Raw genomic sequence first — 18777 nt, 5'->3', positions numbered from 1 at the left:
AAAGTGAGACAGGGAAAGAAAGGAAGGAAGCTATGGAGGGCTAAAAGGGAATGAGGACAAAAGCACAGGAGTGGAGGAGGACATGGGACAGTAAGAGAGCACAGGAACAGCACTGCTGCAGTAGCAAATACAGCCATCTCAGTGAGGGGAATGAGGAAGAGGCATCTCTTTTGCCCCCACCCTGGCCCCGTGCTTCTCAATCCATGGCTGTTTGCTCTCCTCCAAGATCCTCAAGGTGCTATGTCAAGTGGAGCTGTCCCTGGGGGAGGTCCCAGCAGGGACCCCCTGTGGCACTGTCTTCTCTGTGCTCTCATAGCAGAGGGGCCATGTTGTGGAGAAAGGTTTGGCCAGGACCTGCTCAGTGCTGGTGGAGAGAGAGCACTGCAATGGGGGATTGCAGCAGGGGCATGGGGCGATCCCATGAGTTGGGCTGACCCCAGCACAGATTGGCTTGATCTGCACGGAATCAAATGCCTGTAACACAAGCATGGCTTTTAACCTTAGTGCTGGGCAGGGTAAATGCACCCTCTGCAGCAGGAACACATTTTTTTTCCTCTGGTTTTGCTTCTTTTGGAAAATATATCAGTTTTCCCCAAGTACTTTGATGCTTCCCAAATAGATACTACAGGCTGAGAACTAAATCTCTCTCCTCCCACCAGTCACTTGCTCTAAACCACAAAACATGCCAGTCTTCTCTCATCTACCTTGTTCCAAGCTGTCATTTCCCCTTGGGAAGCCACAGCAAGAAAAAGGGAAAAAAATGCCAGGCCACTATACCCTCAGACCAGCCAGCTGCCTTGACATCCATGGAAGATCCAAGAGAAATCTCTGCTGACATCTCTTGAAACACACATGCATCGACTCCACCATCTCTCCCGGAGTTTCTCCTTGCCATGTCTCCAAGTGATAAAAACAGGACCACAGCATGCCCCATACCTCCCCCCTCCAAAATCCATGCCCCTAGAAATCCTTCCCTCCCAACACTATTTCCCCCTGGTAAGATACACAGCTGAGACACAGAAACAAGAGAAAGGAAGCTGACGGACAGTCCACTGTGTGACAAACAAACCGAGGATGAGGACACTCTGGGAAGGATGGGGGAGATGCCCTTGTCCCTCTCTGGCACACAGGGAGGCACATGCACGCCCGCACACACTCACACTTGCATCCTCTCACTCCCACGGAGGATGTGCCACATGCTTCAGAGACAGGCCCATGGTTAAGTCAGGGGTAGCAGGGGTGGGTTGTCTATCCAGAGCCATCAGGTGACCGTGGAGGAGGAGGGTCTTTCACAGGTTACTTTCATGGTTTTCCTCTGTCTCGACAGTCATGGGCGGCAGTCCTCCATTGCCGTTCAGCCGTTTGGCCCTGTAGGTCTCATAGTGGATGTTGTGGGTCACTTCTTTTAGGTCCTGAAGGTGGGTCCTGCAGGGGACAAAGTGGGTTGGGAAAGAGGACATGACAGCCAATATCAGTACAGTAAGTATTATTCTTCTGATGATAATTTTATTCCCCAAAATACATGGAAGATTTTTTTCAGTCAGTCAGTTCAGCTAATTACTGTTACTCCTCTTTCTGCACGGATAGCATGGGTACCGTCATACACAACTGAGAGCTGGAGCATCAGCATTTGAGAATACACAGGCAGAATGCAGCACATGGGCTGAAATTCCTGGCTGTGCTTGCCAGTGCCCTGCCCTTCTCACACCTGTGCCACTGGCCATCCTGGTGTGTCAGAGCAGACTGGGACTTATCTGAAGCAGTGGTGAGACAAGGAAGCATCAGGAGGTGTATCAGGTTCACTGCAGATCATAAGCTGCAGAACACTGCTGTGAGCATCATCCCTAACCTCCACAGACAGCCTGGGGACTTGGATTGTTATAGACTTGGAGATGATCATTTGGGTAGGATGTTTTCACTGAAAGACTTTAGAAAAGCCCCTCTGCTGCAGAAGGTATTACAGAACAAGAAGAGGAAAGCAGGATGATGTCAAAGCATTATAGCTGGCTAAATGTTTCAACAGCACCATACCCAGTAGTGGAATGAACCACAGGGCTTTGGTTTTGAACTGTGTTTCTGTTATTTTCTTACTTTTTGTGTTGTTTTTATTGCGAAGAGAAGTGACCTTGGATCTACAGCTCTCCTGCAGAAATTGTGCTTCATGAGGCAACATCATGAAACAGAGTAGAAATAAGACAGGATGATGAAAGCTAATGAAATATGAAAGCTTAGTGAAATATGAAGGCTTAATGAAAGCTTTTCACTTCTAGCCCACATGTTCCAGCACATCCTTCAGCCTGGAATGAAACACAGTCTAGGATGTGGTAGTGACCTCTTTATTACTGACCTGTTGTCAGCAGCAAATAAAATTTTTGCAACCCTAGTGGGATTTTTTTTTTTAAAATTCCCTTGGGAATTTTTGCAACCTTGAGAGGGGTGGTAGTATCCTGCTTTTCTCCAGGCATCCAGCTCATACATGAAAAATAGCACCTACCTGACATAGTGGTCATGTCACTAAGGGAGGCAATAGAGTATGCACCCCTTAACTCAATCCAACCCTACACCACGTAAGTTTTCACTGCCTGAAATTTACTTTATTTCCCTTTTAGTAGCGGCTATTTCATTCTGAGTGGATCTCAGGAAGACTCCCAGCTCATCAAAAGTAAACTGGTGCCTGACCATGACCTTACCTGATGACAAAATCCCGAAGTAGAGCAAATTCACAGTGATTGAGGTTTTCCACTGAAAAGAAAGCAAGCAATTGTTACATTTGATTTTTTCAAGGGCCCCTTTGTGGTTATAGAGCATGGGAAAGTCACTGCTATGGGGGCAGGTTCCAAGTGGGTAGAGCTTGCATACTTCAGAAAGGACAGACAGTTGTCTGAACGCCACACTGTTGAGCACTGAGGACACACACCAAGAGATGCTGAGCAGCCACACATGAAATGTCATCTGAAAACCAAGGCAACCTCAGGAGCTTAGCTTCACACACCATGGTGTTCAGAGTGGCTCCAGCTTCTGCCAGGTGGTAATAGTGGCACCATATTGACCGTGGTGGTTCCCTCCTGGCACGGCTATTTGAGAATTCTCCTTTTGCTTAGTTTCAAGCATTTTGTCACAAATGGGATGGGAAGGTAGCCACGGGACATGCTGTTTGGACCCTTGTCTATTACTGTGATCTGCAGACAATACTTCCAGCTCCCATAAACAAGAGGTTTTTTACCTTCAATGATTCCCCAAGGTGTTTTCCGGCCCAGGACTCTTTTGCCATTCACTTGGTACTCCTTGTCACTGCCCACTACTGCAAAGGGCATGCTTTCCTGCTGGGGAGAGACACGTGGTAAGATCCACTGAACCCATTCCCATTCCAGAGACCAGCACCACCATGATTCCCCATCCACCTTTCCACCTCTCAGCTCAATAAACACAAGGCCTTCTCTGAGGGAAGAGATTCTCCAGAGCAAAACTTCACTGGCTGTCCTTTTCACCCCTCAGTGCTATCCCTAGAATTCTGGACTCTTGCTTTCCAGGTGTCCTTGCACCCCAACAAGCTTAGTGGGTAGTTTGCAGCAGTGCTAAGGGCTCCAGAGCTGGGGCAGAGCTTTTCTGCATTATCTCCAGAATTTCTGAGGAGGGCAATGACCAGAAAGGAAGTACCTTAGTATAATCAACAGAGGATCTGTCAGCCCAGAGCTGCTCATATAGATAGCTCAAGGTGAATATTTCTCACCAGATTTTAATTCTTCACAATAGAAAGACAGGACTCAAATAATCTCTCCCCATAAGCCACATGAACATTCATCAAATTTAGTGGCTGAAATTGTACTGAGGAAAGCCAGAAATGGAGTAAAGGGTGTAGCTTTCCTGGAAAGTAGGACAGTAGGTGAGGCTATTGGGGACCCAGATATCTCTAAGCACAGGGAGAAACTATCTGTTTCCAGAGCACACAGTGCAGGAGACTCTGTGATCCATAGGGTTGTGCAGATGTTCACAGGTTTACTCTGCTTTATAGATATCCCTGGAGACACTGCAATTACCACAGGAATGGAGATTAAAAAGTTTATTTCTGATGTGTGAGGGCAATGATGCTGAAGTGCAGAACAAAATGTGGTGCCCTCCTCATTCCCCCATTCCCCTCCCACAATAAAATGTTTCCTACCCTGATTTTGTCATTCTCTGTTTTATCTTCCAAGTCCTCATCAAATTCTTTCTGGGGATAAAACTCGATCCCATTTACTTCTAGTTCCTTGCGCACCTAAGCAGAGAGACATTTTGGAGCACAAAGCAGCACAAACCTGAAGGGAAGGCAGTTGGCAAGGCCAGGTAAACATATCTGGGACATCGTTCCAGTGGGCAGAAGCTGGAGGGATTGTCCCAAGGAAGTGCACAGTTAAGTGAGAACACGGGACAGCAATGATGAGTTTTTCCTCCCAACCTCAGTTACTAGTCTGGCTCTCCAGTTCCCATGACAGAACATATCACAACAGATGCCCTCAGAGATATAAACAGCTGCATCTTTAGCACTTACCCACCAACCCTGCACTGGACTCTGTGCACACCCTGGGGACTGCACTGCAATCCCAGGAAAAGGATCCCACTCATTTCTCCCGCCTCCAAGACAAGGGCGGGGATGGATCCCAACCAGAAGAGCAGATACTCACTCTTTGTTTGAATTCAGTCTTCTCCTCCAAGGTCATGGTGTCAGCCTTAGCAATAACTGGGATGATGTTCACTACCTTGCTGAGATGTTTCATGAACTCCAGGTCCAAAGGCCGCAAGCTGCAGCCCAAGAAGGAACAAGATGGAAAGGGGTTACTTTTTACCCTCCTTGCTAATAACTGTCCCTCATACCCATCTCACTAATACCCATCCTAGTAACTGTCCAAGCATCAGGGTGCCAGTGAACCCTCCCTTGTACATACCCTGCTTGCTGCCACCATATTCTCATCTCCTTCTTCCCATCCATTCTGCCCTCTCCCAAAAAACACACTGGCATTTCTCCCGCTCTTGTAATCTTAGACCTTTTCAAGCCCCACAGCACCCAAAGTTAAGCTAAACAGTGGCCAGCCCTGCTGGCAGGATCCCTGGATCCATGTCTGAGGTGCAGCAGTGTAGGGTATATATCTGGCACAGAGGTACCAAGGGCTGGAGGAAGGATGGGGGACTGTGTACATACGAGTGGCCCGTAGGGGAGATGAAGTAGAGGCAGCAGTGCACACGCGTGTCTGGAATTCTTTTCTTCCTTGCAATATTCACCTCCTCTTTCAAAAACTTTTCATATTGTTCATTGATGTATTTCTCAATAGGCTCCCAGCTGTTGAAGTAGGAGAAAGAGATGAAGAGATAGGTACCTATTTCCTCGTGTTCCTGCCTACAGTGTTCCCAGCTCTGACAGCAGCAAAGCAGTTTCAGGCATAAAGAAAAAATCCACCTCATGCATCTCACCATCAGCACAGATGATTAAGAGTTTCTGTAACTGGGCACAGAAATAAGCACTCACCATGTAATATGTGTCTGGCCCCAATCACACATACAGACCCATGGTTTCACAGTCCCACAGCCCCATTATCAGGCCCCTGAGTGGAATAAGATCCCAGATGCTTTCAAGGGCCAAGTAGATGACAGTCACTTATACCATCTTAACTTCAGCCCTTTCTGGGACACAAGGCCTTCACCTTGTAAAACTCACCAGTTCTCATTGTTGATCTGGTCCCCAAATCCTGGTGTGTCAATCACTGTCAGCTTCATTTTGACACCACCTTCTTCAATGACTGGGGGAGAAATTGCAAACAATCATACTCCTCCCTGGGGACCTGCTCTGTCATGAAACATGTCTCTGTGTCCCACAAGGGAACAAGACAGCTTTGCCCTCATCCCTGCCCAGCAAGCATGACCAGACCAGGCTGTGTCATGCCTCAACCGTTATGACCCTCATTTGCATGTCTGATCCCAAATTTTGGCACTATCTACACAAAAGCCACCTTACACCACTCTGCCACAGGAAAGTCAATTTGTGCTCAGTCTGTGGCCCAAAGGTAGTATCTACCTTAACACCACTTCTCCCCTCTAACGCATCATCCTGAATCTGAGAGGATGCTCCTTACCCTGCACCATCATAGGAGATGTGCAGAGGCTTTTTCAGGAGGTGTGCACCACCAGATTTGGGATGAGACCCAACAATGCAACTTGTATAGGTTATTAAATGTAACTGCAGGTGAAAATTACTTACAGCAAGGCTTAAACCACAACTGCAGACTAATATCTTAGGCGATGAAATTTCTCTAAATATTTTTCTACCCCTCACTTTTGGCTGTGGCATCAGGGGCATTCCAGTTTAAGAAAAACCTTGTCTGTCTCTGAGGCCATCTAAAATTGTCCTTTAGCTTCCTATGGAGAAAGGGCTGCCTGATACCAAAGAATTATTTGTGTAGACTGCTGGGATCTTCTGCAAGACTATGCTGAGGCATCAGTATTGCTTCCACCACAGCAGCCTGGCTCTTACCATGCCCAATGGCTTTGATCTCAACTGTCTTGGGGATCTTCTCCTCCCGGTTCCAGCCTGAAGATTTGCGGCTCACCTGGGATTTGAAGAGGGTGTTTACCAATGTTGACTTTCCCAGTCCACTCTGACCTGAGGATTGCAGAGAGGAAGCTTGTGACATCTGCCACAGCCTGGTGATGACAGCAGGCCCAGGGAACAGAGCTAGGCTGGCAGAGGAAGGGGCTGGAGGTGTCTCCTGGCCTTGTGCAGGCTCTGTTTTCCCTCAGAGCAACCTCTGTCTGCTCCCTCATGCCCTCCCCACAGGGCTCGCTCTCCCACCTGACCTCAGGGGACAGTCCCCAGCCATGGTTCCCAGTGCCTCAGCTGGTCTCTGCCTACCTACAACCATGATGTTGAAGTCAAAACCTGTCTTCATGGTTTTCTTGCGCATCTGCTCAATTATGGTGTCAATGCCGATGTAGCCCAGCAAGCTGGTGTTGATGCCCATGGGTTTCATCGGTACGGCTGGTTTTTGTCGCGGCTCTGGGACCAGCTCAGACATGGTTGCCTCGTTTTTGCTCTCCACTGATCCTGCATGGGGACAAAAATTGAAAAATCATCACTGAGGTGTAACAACAGCCTCCTTGCTGACCTGTCACGGGCTGACGGCAGCTTTGAGCAGCCTTTTCAAGGGCTATTGAGGATAACTGAACATCAAGATTTTAGTAGTAAAATTCATCACGGGCGAACATTTACTTGAGTTTCCAGCACACTCTTCTGTGTACCACTCCAGACAAGGGAGGTGAAGTGGGGTTCATTGAGAACGCAGCGTATTGATGGCTACCTTCAAACAGCAGGAGCAGGAGCTGGGCTGATAATCAGGTACCCAGAGCTCCAGAGGTGTCTCCTTATTTTAGTCTCCCAGTTCCCAACAGGATCACCAGTGTTTTGCCCCTCCAAGTTCACCATAAAATTTGCAATGAAACAGACTTAAAAAAAATTATGTGTCAAGTCCTAGCATTGAAAGAGAGTTTGGGACGTACCATGAGGACTTGCCAGCTTGGCCCTTGCCCGGGAGGGCTGCATTACTGGCTGTGGGGCACAGGCTGAGTTCCTCGGAGGAAGGCAGTGGTGGAAGTGAAAGCATGACCATAATCTCTGTGCTTGCCTCCCACCCGTAGACCAATGGTTGTTGTCATACTCAAGAAACTAATCATCATGATCAGAAAATGAATTATCTGCATCTTTCCCTTCTCACCTCTGCTTCCTCACTTCTTCCATGTGAAACAATCAGGTAAAAAGAAAACCCTGAGGGCTTTCCAGCCTTCCTGACCCTTTTTTGGGTAATGGCACACATTGCTAGTGGCAGGCCTCACGCATTTATCTCTGTCTCATTAGTGAGTAGCTCCAACCCGCTAGGAGGAAGCAGAGGTTGGGAGAGGACAGGGCATGGAAGAAAAGCTCTAATTGGTGGGGAAGTGAGGTGTGAGGGATGAATCTGGAAAGGAAGATGAAGGGGACAGGAATCAAATACCTCTGATATACAAGCCAGCTGCAAAACAGAGTTTCTCCCACTCTTATTACTTGACTCTCCATGCTTTGTCTCATTAGAGGTTTATTTTTCCAGGACAGAGACAGAATGCATTTTTGCTTGGTAAGTACTTAATTTGTTTTGGATGCCACTTCAGTTCAAGCATCTCACACTAAATTATCCCTTTCCATCATTCTGGCAGAATTTTTTCTCCACGTATCAGAATCCACTGACAGCAGAAAAGGACACGAGCAGCCAGGCGGGCAACTAGCATTTGGTGGTGACACATGCCTCTCTTTGCAAGGCAAATGACTCAGAAGTCACTGGGCTAGAGACACTGATGGCACCAATCTGGGGTCCCTGTGATAGCTTTGTCAAGCTAGGCAGAGACAGACTGACAAGAGGACAGAGAGATTTTGTTCAAGGACAGGGTTAAGCTGCAGCAGGCTCCATGGCTGAATGTGGACCCTGGCACTTCCACATCAAAGCTCCGGTGCTGACACAAGGGCTGCTCTACACAGCGAGGATTTCACATTTTTTACAAGCTGTAATATCCCACTATCATGTGCTAAGGAAAGACCTTGTGGAAGGGCCACCCTTGGCAGGGAGAAGGGTGCCTCCACACAGCTCCTTTTCACTGCTTGGGAAGTCTTTTATATTAAACTGAGGAGAAGGAGCTTTCCTCTGTGTGAGATGATGGTGGCACAGCCACTCATGTACCGCACTGTGGGTAACATCTGAAGGCTCTTGTGCCACCTCAGCTGCACCTTGCCCACACAGGAGAGGTCAGTGGGAGAATGGACCCCTCCTGCTTTTCCCCACTGAGTGAGGGCACTCTGGAATATCATCACCCTCTCTCAAAGCAGCGAGCAGCACCCGGGGGTACCAGAGTACAAGATGGACCATTGGCTTGAATCAGACTGGCAATTTGGAGCACCTCACGCCGCCAGGAAGCTGCTGGAGGAAGCAGCCTGCTGAGCCAAGTGCTTCTCAGCTGCAATCCTCTCTTACACCCATCACAACTAGTATGCGCCTTTCCTGCTGACGAAGCACCCCTGAGGCTCCTGTTGTCTGTCTTCAGCTTTATCAAACCTGATGTCAGCCAGGAGAGTCCGTCTCTCTGGTACAGCTCAGGGGGCCAGGCCAGCCAGTTCTCCTGCACTCTGCCCTTCACTTGTCCTCTCCCAGGCTGCCCACATCATCTGTATAATGGTTGTGGGGCTGTGCCGTGTCCCTTATGCTGCTGCAGTGTTCTCCATGTACACCCCACACAGCCCTGCTGGGGTCCTACCTAGGACTAAGAGTGGGAGAACAAAGAGAAACGGAACGCTGAGGGAATTCGGGACAGGGCTCTGCGGCCTCAGTGAGGCACTTGGCTACTGGAGTAAGTGGGGGCAATTAAACCCCAAAGGTGGAAGGGAACATGTCAAGGTGGGAAGAAAGCCCAGCTGAGCAGCTGCATGGGATGGGTGCAGGACACAGGCCATGTGGGCACCTTTCACTGCCCAGGTGGTAGTTTGTCCTCAGGGAATCTTGCCCTCTCCTTTATTCCTTCAACCCTACCTCTTACATAGGGAGAAGGAAGGAGGGAAATTGCTGTCAGCCTCAAGGCTCACTAAGAGGTTCATAACTCATCCCTCAGTCTCACCAAGGAAAGCACGCCCAGAGCCAGCAGATGTTGGTAACTGCTGTGGACATCATAATACAAGACCATTCCTTTGCAAGCTTCACTGTTGGAGCCAGGAGCTTGCAGTGACTAGGGCAGGTATTTCAGATTCAGGTTCTTGGGCAGCTGTAGAAAACCCTAAAGTCTCCTTAAATGTATTTCCTGGATTTTATATCAGAACACTCAAGGTGTCAGGGTAAGCCATCTACCTTTGTCCTCTAGGTCACTTGCCTTCCTCTCTGTGTAGGGTTCCTTCCCATACAGCCTCGGGCAGGGAAGCCCCCATTTTGCAGAATTTTTCCCAAGGCTCATCTTTCTGCACATGACTTTTCACCTTTTGCCTCTCACAGATGAATTCAAGGAGCCAGCTGAGGAACAGCCTTCTGGGGGGAGGGCGGGGCAGGGTGTGAAAAGTTGGGACCAGAGCTGCAAGAGGCTCCCTGAGACATGAAACATGCTTCCCTGCTCACCTGGGAGTGGCTCTGTTTTAGCACTAAAGCTAATGCTGCAAGGAAGCCTCCTGAGCACCCTGAGTGGCTGGTCAAGGGGTGGCATTGTGTGTCCTGGACATATCCCATAGCCCTCGCAGCTGTCCCCTGTAATGAATGCATGAGAGGGCACTACAGCCGGTATAGCTGACAATAAACAGAGGGGCAGCCAAGGTTAACCACTTACACTTGCTGTTTGCAAGGCCCTCATTTTCACTGCTTCTTTGTTCTGTGTGCTGAGAAGCTCACTTAAGAGGGCTGTAGCTGGCGATACCCCCCTGCTGCTCAGATCCAGTAGGAAGTGGCCCTGGGCTAGGTTGTTAGGGAATATCTGGCTCACAGGAGATGCTCCATGTGACTGGACCAAGAGACAGCACAGCTTTTGAGGCAGGGACAGGCAGAACCCGAATGAGTGCCCAGAGAGGTCCCCATGGTCCCAGCTAGCTCCTGCTTCTGACACCCATTGATCCACCCCAAAACCTCTTCCTGGAAGGCTGGCATGTGTGGCCAGCAGTAGACACCACTACTGCAGCTCACCCTTAATGCCCTGATGTTCTCAGGAGTTGTGTGGAGATGGGGTGGCCCTGCAGGACCCTCAGGGGCTCAAGTAGTGGGGACATCTACTATCAGGACATCTACTATGTCCTGATAACCCAGATACTGTTGCATCCCCTCCCCCTGCCTTCCCATCCTTTGTCTGGCAAGAGGGAGGGAGAGCTGCAAACAGTGCTCACCACAAAACAGTTTCCAGCAAGGAAAAGCTATTTAACCCCCACATAACACATGAATGGCCTCGCTGTAGCTCTCCTTTGGTGTAGCACAAGGTTGTTCCTTTGCAGCTGGAGGCAGCGATCCTCACACACATCTCACCCCATCCCCTTTCACCCATGCAGTCCTGGACCCACAGTCCCACTCCCTGTAGACATGGAACAGGGAGGAGGGATGGGTTCAAAACCTGAAGGTGGCTGGCAGAAGCAGGCCCTCAAAGGGTCATCCCAGGTTCCTAGGAAAGAAAGCAAGCCGCTGCTTCAGTAGTACAGCCTCCCTGGAGCTCACAGGCATCAGTACCTGCTCCTTGCTTCAGATCTGCAGTGGTGCTGGACTAAGCATCTCTCCCCTGAAAAAACACCTTTCCCTCCTCAGTTCCCATGATGACCCCAGGGCATTTCTTTCAGCTGTGCAGGGCAATGGCTGAGCCCTGCTGGATGTACTGCCTGACCTCAAAGTACAGAACAGAACCATTCTTCTTACCAGATCTTTTTGCCTGCCTTGAAGATCATCCCAATCCTCTAGGCTGCCACAGCCTTCCTGACAGCAACCTTTCTTCCCCTCAGCACTCAGCGAAGGGCTTGGGCAAGAGCCCAGCTGCAGTGAAATCTAGGGCAGTGCATGCTGAAGCCTCTTTGGAGATGCAGAAGCTGGAGGCGAAGGAGCCGGGCACATCCCCAGCCCAGCCACCACAGCCCCAGTCATGCCCTTGGTGCTGCTCTCCAGCCGTACAATCCTTGTCCCGTGTCCCAGCTCATGCCCTGGGTGGCACAGCTGTATCACAAGGCGAGAGGATGCTGAGCACCCCTGGACCAGGGTGCCCACACCACCACAGCTGCCCGTGCCCCTGCCTGCACGCCTGCTGGCTCCGTGCAGAGGCTCAAGGAGAGGCATAGGACATCCCCACTGCATGTCACTGGCAAGGGAGAAACCAGGTGCTGAGGAGTTTATGGACACTCCCCAGCTGGATTATCCCTTTCTTTCAAAGCAGTGACTGAGACTAGCTACTCCCCATCAGCACCACAATCAGCCCTGCTCCTTCTCCTTCAGACAAGACTGCTGCCACCAAAAAGAAAAAAAAAAAAAAAGAAAGACAAAGCCAGGACCGATTTCCCCCACTGCCCTCCGGGGTTCTCCCTCCCCCGTGCCCAGAGCTGGGCAGCGTGGGGGCACGTTGGAGGATGCCTGCGCAAAAAGCCCCAGCGGTGTCCCCCTGGCGTTACCCAGCCCTGCCAAGCCCAGAGCATCCTACCTTTGAACATGAAGCTTCCTTTGTCTCCGAATCCTCTCCCAAGGGATGGCTCTCCCCCCACTTTTCTAGCCTGACGCTGATGAAGCAGCACGGTGGGCTCCAAGGCTCCACTCGCTTTTACCTTTGTCTTCCCCGTGTCCTCTTCTCCCCCCTCTCCCCTTCCTTCTCCAGTGACTATTTCAGCAGAGCGGGGATGCTGGTGCTGCTCCTGCTGCCATCGTCATGTGACCTGAATATTAAACATCTCCGCAAAATCTCCCCTCGCGCACCCTCCCTCGGCTCCATCCCAGGCCCCCGCCAGCCTCCCGGACCCGCGGGGGGAGCACGGCCTCGGCGCCGGAGGGGCCGCTGCCGATGGGGCCCCCACGGCCTGGAGGGGCCCTCACTGCGCACCCACACCCCGCAGGCCTTTTCTTGCCCTTTTCCCTCCCAATTCCCCGGCCTTTTCAGCATCTCTGCTTGTTTAGGGAGGGGCATGTTTAACCCTTCACAGCTTAGCTCCGGCGAGCCTGAGAAAGGGTGCTCTTTTGCCCCTAGGTATTTCTTGCGATCACGGGATGGCAAAATCTCCTTCTGCTTTTCCAGAGGAAGGAAACTGGAAACGTTTTGGTTCATCAAAAGCTATTTGCCCTTCAGCTTTGCCCGCAGAAAAGTGCGAGAAACCTTTTCTCCTTCAGCACCGTGATTCCTGGCTGTCAGCCCAAGGCACAGAGGCAAGAGCCAGGCGGTCCCCTCTGCGTTCATGTGTGTGTACAAACCTGTGCAGGTGTGTGACGGGCAGGGACAGGTCACTTGGACCATATTGGGGTACACAGGTCACATCCCCGTGTGCTCTGGCAAAGCGTCTCCACGTGTCCTGTGGACGTGCCCGTGCCTGGAGAGCCGTGTGGATGCCTCTGGCTTGCATCTTTGGATGGGGTTGCCCTTTCCCCGCTTCGCATTTCTACCTTTGTGAGCCCTGGCCCCAGTAGGCACTGTGTCCCTGTCATGCTGTGTGGGGACACCAGCATCTGGGAATGCTCTGACCCTCCAGTCAGTGGAATGACAGGAGTATACCATGTGTTCCTCCACCACAAGACAATCCCCCTGGGTGGAGGCCAGGCTGTAGGGTATCTGGCAGACTTGGCAGTGGTTTGGGGCTCCTCTTTTTGCAGCGCTCTGGGACAAAAAGAAAAGTGCACCCACTGCAGGTTACAGGAACATTTAGAAGTAATTGTCAGCAGCTACCCCGAGCTAGGCTGAGCAGTGGACAGGCTGGTTTCCAACAGACAGGCATTCCGGCACCCAGAAAATCTCCTGACACGGTGACCACAGTTGCCTGCCTCCTGCTGGGTGCCAGGCTCACAAACACCGGACTGTCCTCCCACCAGCTGTTGCCCACCCATGATTCTGATGCGGGTCAAGAGAAAATCACTCCAAGGGGAGGAAGTCCCCATCCTCCCCCCCCATCTCCTGAAGGGTCCTGCCCATGCTGGGCTCCATATCATCGCCAAGGGAGCACTCGGCGCCTCCCTCTCCCTGCCCAGCCCGCCAGCGGAGACCCACCGGAGCGCGGCGGGGCGCAGGACAGCCCCATCTTCGCCAGCGGCGTGTCCTGGGCCGTGTCACAGCCGCCGCGTCGCGGAGGCCCCTCGGCCGGCACGGCCCGGGGCCGAGGAGACACCGGCGTCACAGGGGCCGCGCCCCGCAGCCGCTCCCAGGGGAGCGCCCCGCCGCCCCGGCGCAGGGTCACCGACAGGCAGCTCCGCTTCGTGGGGCCGGCCACACCCAGGGGACTGTCCCGCCGCCCTGAGGGCTGCCTGGGGCCACCGGGGCTCCCTGGAGCGGACAGGCAGCTGCGATGACGGGCGATCTCCTCCTCCATGGCGGCCGGCAGTGAGCTGGAGGCAGAGGTGCGAGGGCAGGGAGCGCCAGGCTGTCCCTGCGGCCAGGCTGTCCCTGCGGCCAGGCTGTCCCTGCGGCCAGGCTGTCCCTGCGGCCAGGGCTGCGGTGTCTTGGGGCGCAGAGCTCCCTGCGGCTGCTGTCATTCGCATGCTTAAGCTCCCACCTCCAGCCCTGTCCGGCCAGCCCGCCTCCGGCGGGGACAATGAGGCCCTTGTGGCCTGCATGGCTCGCTCCCACGCTGAGTGGCCACTCCTGCCCCTGCCCAGCACCTTCCTGACCTCTGCCACCAGCAGCCCCCCGGCACGGGCAGCTCCGCAGCACGACCCCCTTGCACTGCTCCCGTGGCAGGAGGTAGAGGAGTGATGCAGACCTGCCAGGTCAGGCCTGTGCTTGCTGCCAAGGTGTGATTGAAAAAAATAAAATAAAAATAATTGAATTTTTGAAATGCTTTCACTTGCTCTCTTAGTTCTTTTCCCCTCAAATGGCATATTCCATTGCAACAGCTTATATCCCGCTGTGCACAAGTTCAGTAGTCACTTGTTGGTTGTTCATCCAAGCTGATGCTTCATTCCCTTATTCTGATTATCTTTTGCTTCTTCATTATCATCATTATGATTATTTCTTAATTCTGCCAACTTTGTGGCATTTTCAAGGTCAAGAGGGATTCAGCTTGCCACTCTACACCTTCCTCACTGTAAGAGACTTTGAAGGGCAATACGGTAAACAAGGAGAAAGGTGTTTTGGTGGGATGGGATGAGAATATGAATGGTTTGGTGGGCAAGTGGGAGCAAAGAGAAGGTGACACAGGCACCCACAGCATGGCAGGGACAATGGTTGCATAACTTCAGGTGACCAGGCCTGAGGGAAGTGGAATCACCATCCAAGGACCCATATCAAGCCATTGGGAATGCTGGTAAAAGGCAGAGCTCAGGACAGTGTGAGTTCTCTGCTTCTCAAGGGCAAAGAGACAGAAAAATGAAAACGTGAAAAAAACCCAACCTGATACTGTGTAGTGTTATACAGCACAGAGAAGTATCTTCTCTGATTTTTATGGCATTTAATTCAGTATCTGTGACTATTTCCTTCTCCCCTGAGGTCTTTCTGGCTGCACAGATCCCACAGAGGAGAAAAAAAAAAATCTCAGTTTTCAGGCAGTGTTTGCCTTTGGCTTCATTATTCTCAAATAGCCTGGCAGTGTAGCTGGCACAAGAGCCAGGCTGCTAGAGACCTACCTTGTTGGAAAGGAAACCTCACTGCAGACTACTCCTCCTGCCTGCCCAGAGCTAGAGGGAGGCACCTCCCAAGGGGAACAACAGGAAAATAGAGCATCGACCATGCAGTTTGTCACACACTTCCACCTGGGAAGCCTTTGACACTGCTGACAATAAAGTCTTAATGCTGATTGTGGCAGGACTAAACAGCACGAAACATAAGCCAGATAACACGAACAATTAGTTTCTCTCTAATCCAGCCCTCACCTGGTTGCTGACTTTCTTTCTGCGTTGAGTTATGGGCAGAGTGGAGGTCAAAACAGGCATGACAGCATGCAGAGGAAGACACAAAGGAGGGGAGAGGGGACCCCTGTGAGTGCAGGCTCCCTTTCCCACAGGGATAGTTTAATTTCTTCCTGACTGCTCCAAACCCCTCAGCTCCAGTGGAGAAGTTTTTATGCTACTCCACAGCTCAGCTGCATTCATTCACAGAGCAATCCACCCTATCAGGGAGTCAAGGTGATGAAGCAGCTTTCCAAGCTGGTGTTTGGAGGTATGTCTGTGCCAGAGGGCAGGGAATGTGAGCCATGCAGGCAAGGGTGCATCAGACCATGCAACTCAGCCCCTTGTCATTTCCATTTCACAGCTCCAAGTCACGAAAATATATCTGTTTCAGACTCCACCTGCTCTTTGAGTCTTTGCTTCCCAGGGCAAGTATAACTTTGGGCACAGCAGTAATCCCATTCACTGCATTTCCCTGCTGGGTGAGACTCCCCAGTTAGGGTGCTTGCATCACGGTCTCTGTTACTTGGCTGACTAAAAGGACTCTTGACTTGTCCTCTGTCTGAAACAGAGCCAGAAAGCTCCTGCCAGTGTGCCTGGTTTTGGTATGGAAAGGAATGGTAATGCGATTGCAGTCTGGTAGTTGAAATGTCCCAGAAAGACCCAGGATATTTGCAGGATGTCCTGATCCATTCCTGAGAGCTAAAAATTAACTTCAGTCCCCAGAGAATTACCAACTTTCAGGCTGCACCTGTGCTTTTGCAAAAAAAAGCAAAACTTTGGGCACAGGAGTAATCCCACTCACTGCATTTCTCTGTATAAATCACTCACAACAGCCCAATGAACTCTCCTTCTTTCTTTGGGAACGGAGGAGAAAACTTCCTGCTCCCAAGTTCACAGGTGAGCCTGAGTGACACAAGCCAGGAGTTGTGGCAGATTTTCACAGGTGGCCTGAGGAACCCCTGCTGCTGAAAGGAGCCATTGGGGACTAGAGCACAGAGCCATGACAATGAAAGGACGCTGAAGATGTGGGTTGCCAATATACTGGCTGGTGATGGTACAGGATGCACAGATGTGCACACAGGATGGTGGCACCAGCTAACATACCTGGGATATGCACAAGTGGGGCACACAGGATCACTCTGTGTCCAGAGCATTCACAGGTAGCACCATTGCACCTATGTGCCTGCAAAGAGTGGATGTTGGGGTGGGTGGAGAGGAGACAACCTCCTGCCACAGGCTCCTTGCTCTCTCAAACCTCCCTGTACACACTGGGCATTGCACTGGGCTGGCAGGGAAAGAGAGGATGGAAATATCCCTCTCAGCCCCAGTGTCACAGCTTCATACAGCTCTTTGGTGGCTGGTCATTCCCACGACAGTGCAGAAAGTCTATAAACATGGGATTTTGTGCCAGACCCACATTATATGGCTTAGGTCCAGAAAGCAAAGGTGGTACAATGGGCCCATTTAGATGGTAGGCTCAATGTTCCTTCTCAGAGACATGCAGGAAAAAGGGGCTGAGGGATGCTTCACAGCTTTCATTGGGAAACAGTTAAGGAAGAGCCTCTCCAAGCTGCAGGGCTCTGCAGTGCAGGGGACTGAACAAGTGCAAGTTGCTTCACAGACTATACCATCTCCCTCCACGACAGAGGAGCTGAAGGTCAGGCAGATCAGGAGCGGCTCATGTGGTAAGTCTGGCAGCACCCCTTCATGGAGAGCTGCAGAATGTTCTCAGCTTGACACAGGACTTGAACAAACCTCTTTAATAAAGAGCTTTAATTTGAATGTGGTGCATCTGAAATGGATGGATGGATGGATGGATGGATGGATGGATGGATGGATGGATGGATGGATGTTCTCCATCTCCCAAACAGAGACAGAAGGGGTGTGCATTTAGCAAGGATAAAGGCATTCAGTCTCTGAGGCTCACTGAGCCCTTGGTCCCTCTGCACAAACCTTTGGCAAGCTCACCATCCTAGCACCAAGAACGGGTGCTGGAAAAAGTTCAGCTGAAGCAACAGTGAGCTTGTACAAATACAATTTGTATTGAAATCCCATTTATTTTCCCCAAAATACCCCTTGGACTTAGACTGTGTTAGATTTAACCTAGGAAATAGGAGTACAAGGTTCTGTATCCCTCTGCAAAACCTGGTACCTCTCCTGCTGAAGGTCCTATTAAGATGCCAGGCAGCTCAAACTCAGGTGATTAACAAGGAATATTTCATTTGAGTGGTTCATCAGTCTTGGCCATGGGAAGGAGCAGAAGTCCTTGGCTAGCTGAAGAGCTGTGAGCACATGGGAAGCCCTAGCCACAGAAATCTTGACTAAGAAGCAAAGGGGCAGAATGGTGTGTGATGAGTATGAGACCCAGATCAGCACAGTGCAGAGTGATGACCAGCCCCACTTGTACCAAGGCAGGACTGCCATCCCTAGTGAGGCTTGTGGTCTGCTGCCTATCCAGGAGAGATTCCTCTGGCTGTGATGAGCAGCTTGTCAGACCTCAGGCGCCCCAAAGGCTAGATTGTCCCGAATCATCAGTGTCTTCCGAAGGTCTCGCTCCGTGATTGGCCTCTGTGTTCGCCACTTATGGGCTTCCTGGAGTCCTGGTTCAAAGTAGTAAATGCAAGCTCCAAAGCCCACCAGGATGAGAATGGAGATCACCAGATACACGGGCACAAACCAATCCAAGAAGTGGGGCATGGCTGCCAGAGAAAAGGAGAGAAAGCTCATGCAGTAGGAGCACCCAGAACACACCTCCACCAAGACTGATCACAAGACATCTGCCTCATCAGCAGTGCCAAGTCCCTCCTCACAGCCCTGCTGCACCTAGTGTTCATACTTGGTTGCACATGAAGGCGTTTCATCCACTGGGAGAGGTCAATGCATTTGGGGTAATTCCTGGGACTGCTGCACAGTGTGTCAGTGCTGCTCCCTCCCCACAGAGCGGGTTGAGCTTGCTTGCCCCCAGCCCTGCTGGCAGTGATTAAAGCTAGGCAGTGGGTAAATATAGCTGCTTCTCACCTCCTGCTTGAGGGAAAATCTGCTACCCCTGACACTCCACCACCCCTTTGAGTTCCCAGTCTGAGCTGGTTGGGATCAGGACTGAGCCCTCCCTTCCTGCACCTCTATTTCATGTCTTGCTTTGCCAGGGCTCAGGGTCCTTGGTTCAGCACAAGTCTGTGAGCAGACCTGAGATCCATCCACAACATCAGCC

The 18777-nt window shown here is 51.2% G+C and overlaps 2 protein-coding genes across 3 annotated transcripts; both read right to left on the bottom strand.

The window, feature by feature from the left end:
- Window positions 1-1031: 1031 nt before the first annotated feature.
- SEPTIN3 (septin 3) lies at window positions 1032-12356 on the bottom strand. 2 transcript variants are annotated; one of them, XM_066319804.1, is made up of 10 exons: window positions 12187-12356; window positions 6881-7072; window positions 6503-6631; window positions 5690-5771; window positions 5177-5314; window positions 4662-4779; window positions 4160-4255; window positions 3224-3323; window positions 2691-2742; window positions 1032-1425 (listed from the first exon to the last, which is right to left on the bottom strand). In XM_066319804.1, the coding sequence occupies exons 1-10, from the start codon at window positions 12194-12196 to the stop codon at window positions 1290-1292; spliced, it is 1053 nt and encodes a 350-aa protein (XP_066175901.1). In that variant the 5' UTR covers window positions 12197-12356; the 3' UTR covers window positions 1032-1289. The 2 variants fall into 2 exon arrangements, with proteins under 2 accessions (XP_066175901.1, XP_066175902.1); XM_066319805.1 differs by having other exon boundaries at window positions 3224-3320.
- Window positions 12357-17331: 4975 nt separating this feature from the next.
- SMIM45 (small integral membrane protein 45) lies at window positions 17332-18328 on the bottom strand. Its single transcript, XM_066318527.1, has one exon. The coding sequence runs from the start codon at window positions 18291-18293 to the stop codon at window positions 18057-18059; it is 237 nt and encodes a 78-aa protein (XP_066174624.1). The 5' UTR covers window positions 18294-18328; the 3' UTR covers window positions 17332-18056.
- Between the last annotated feature and the right edge of the window lie 449 nt (window positions 18329-18777).

The sequence above is a fragment of the Sylvia atricapilla genome, chromosome 5 (genome assembly GCF_009819655.1).
Source record: "Sylvia atricapilla isolate bSylAtr1 chromosome 5, bSylAtr1.pri, whole genome shotgun sequence".
NCBI lineage: Eukaryota > Metazoa > Chordata > Aves > Passeriformes > Sylviidae > Sylvia > Sylvia atricapilla.
This window is presented reverse-complemented; position numbering and strand designations above follow the sequence as displayed.

Bases quoted from the DNA above. Each gene is read 5' to 3' on its own strand.
- SEPTIN3 (XM_066319804.1), bottom strand. The intron at 6,632-6,880 runs GTAGGCAGAGAC...TGCAATCCTCAG, and splicing joins CTTCAACATCATGGTTGTAG to GTCAGAGTGGACTGGGAAAG. The intron at 1,426-2,690 runs GTAAGGTCATGG...TGTCCCCTGCAG, and splicing joins CTTCGGGATTTTGTCATCAG to GACCCACCTTCAGGACCTAA.
- SMIM45 (XM_066318527.1), bottom strand. From the start codon at position 18,293: ATGAGCTTTCTCTCCTTTTCTCTGGCAGCCATGCCCCACTTCTTGGAT.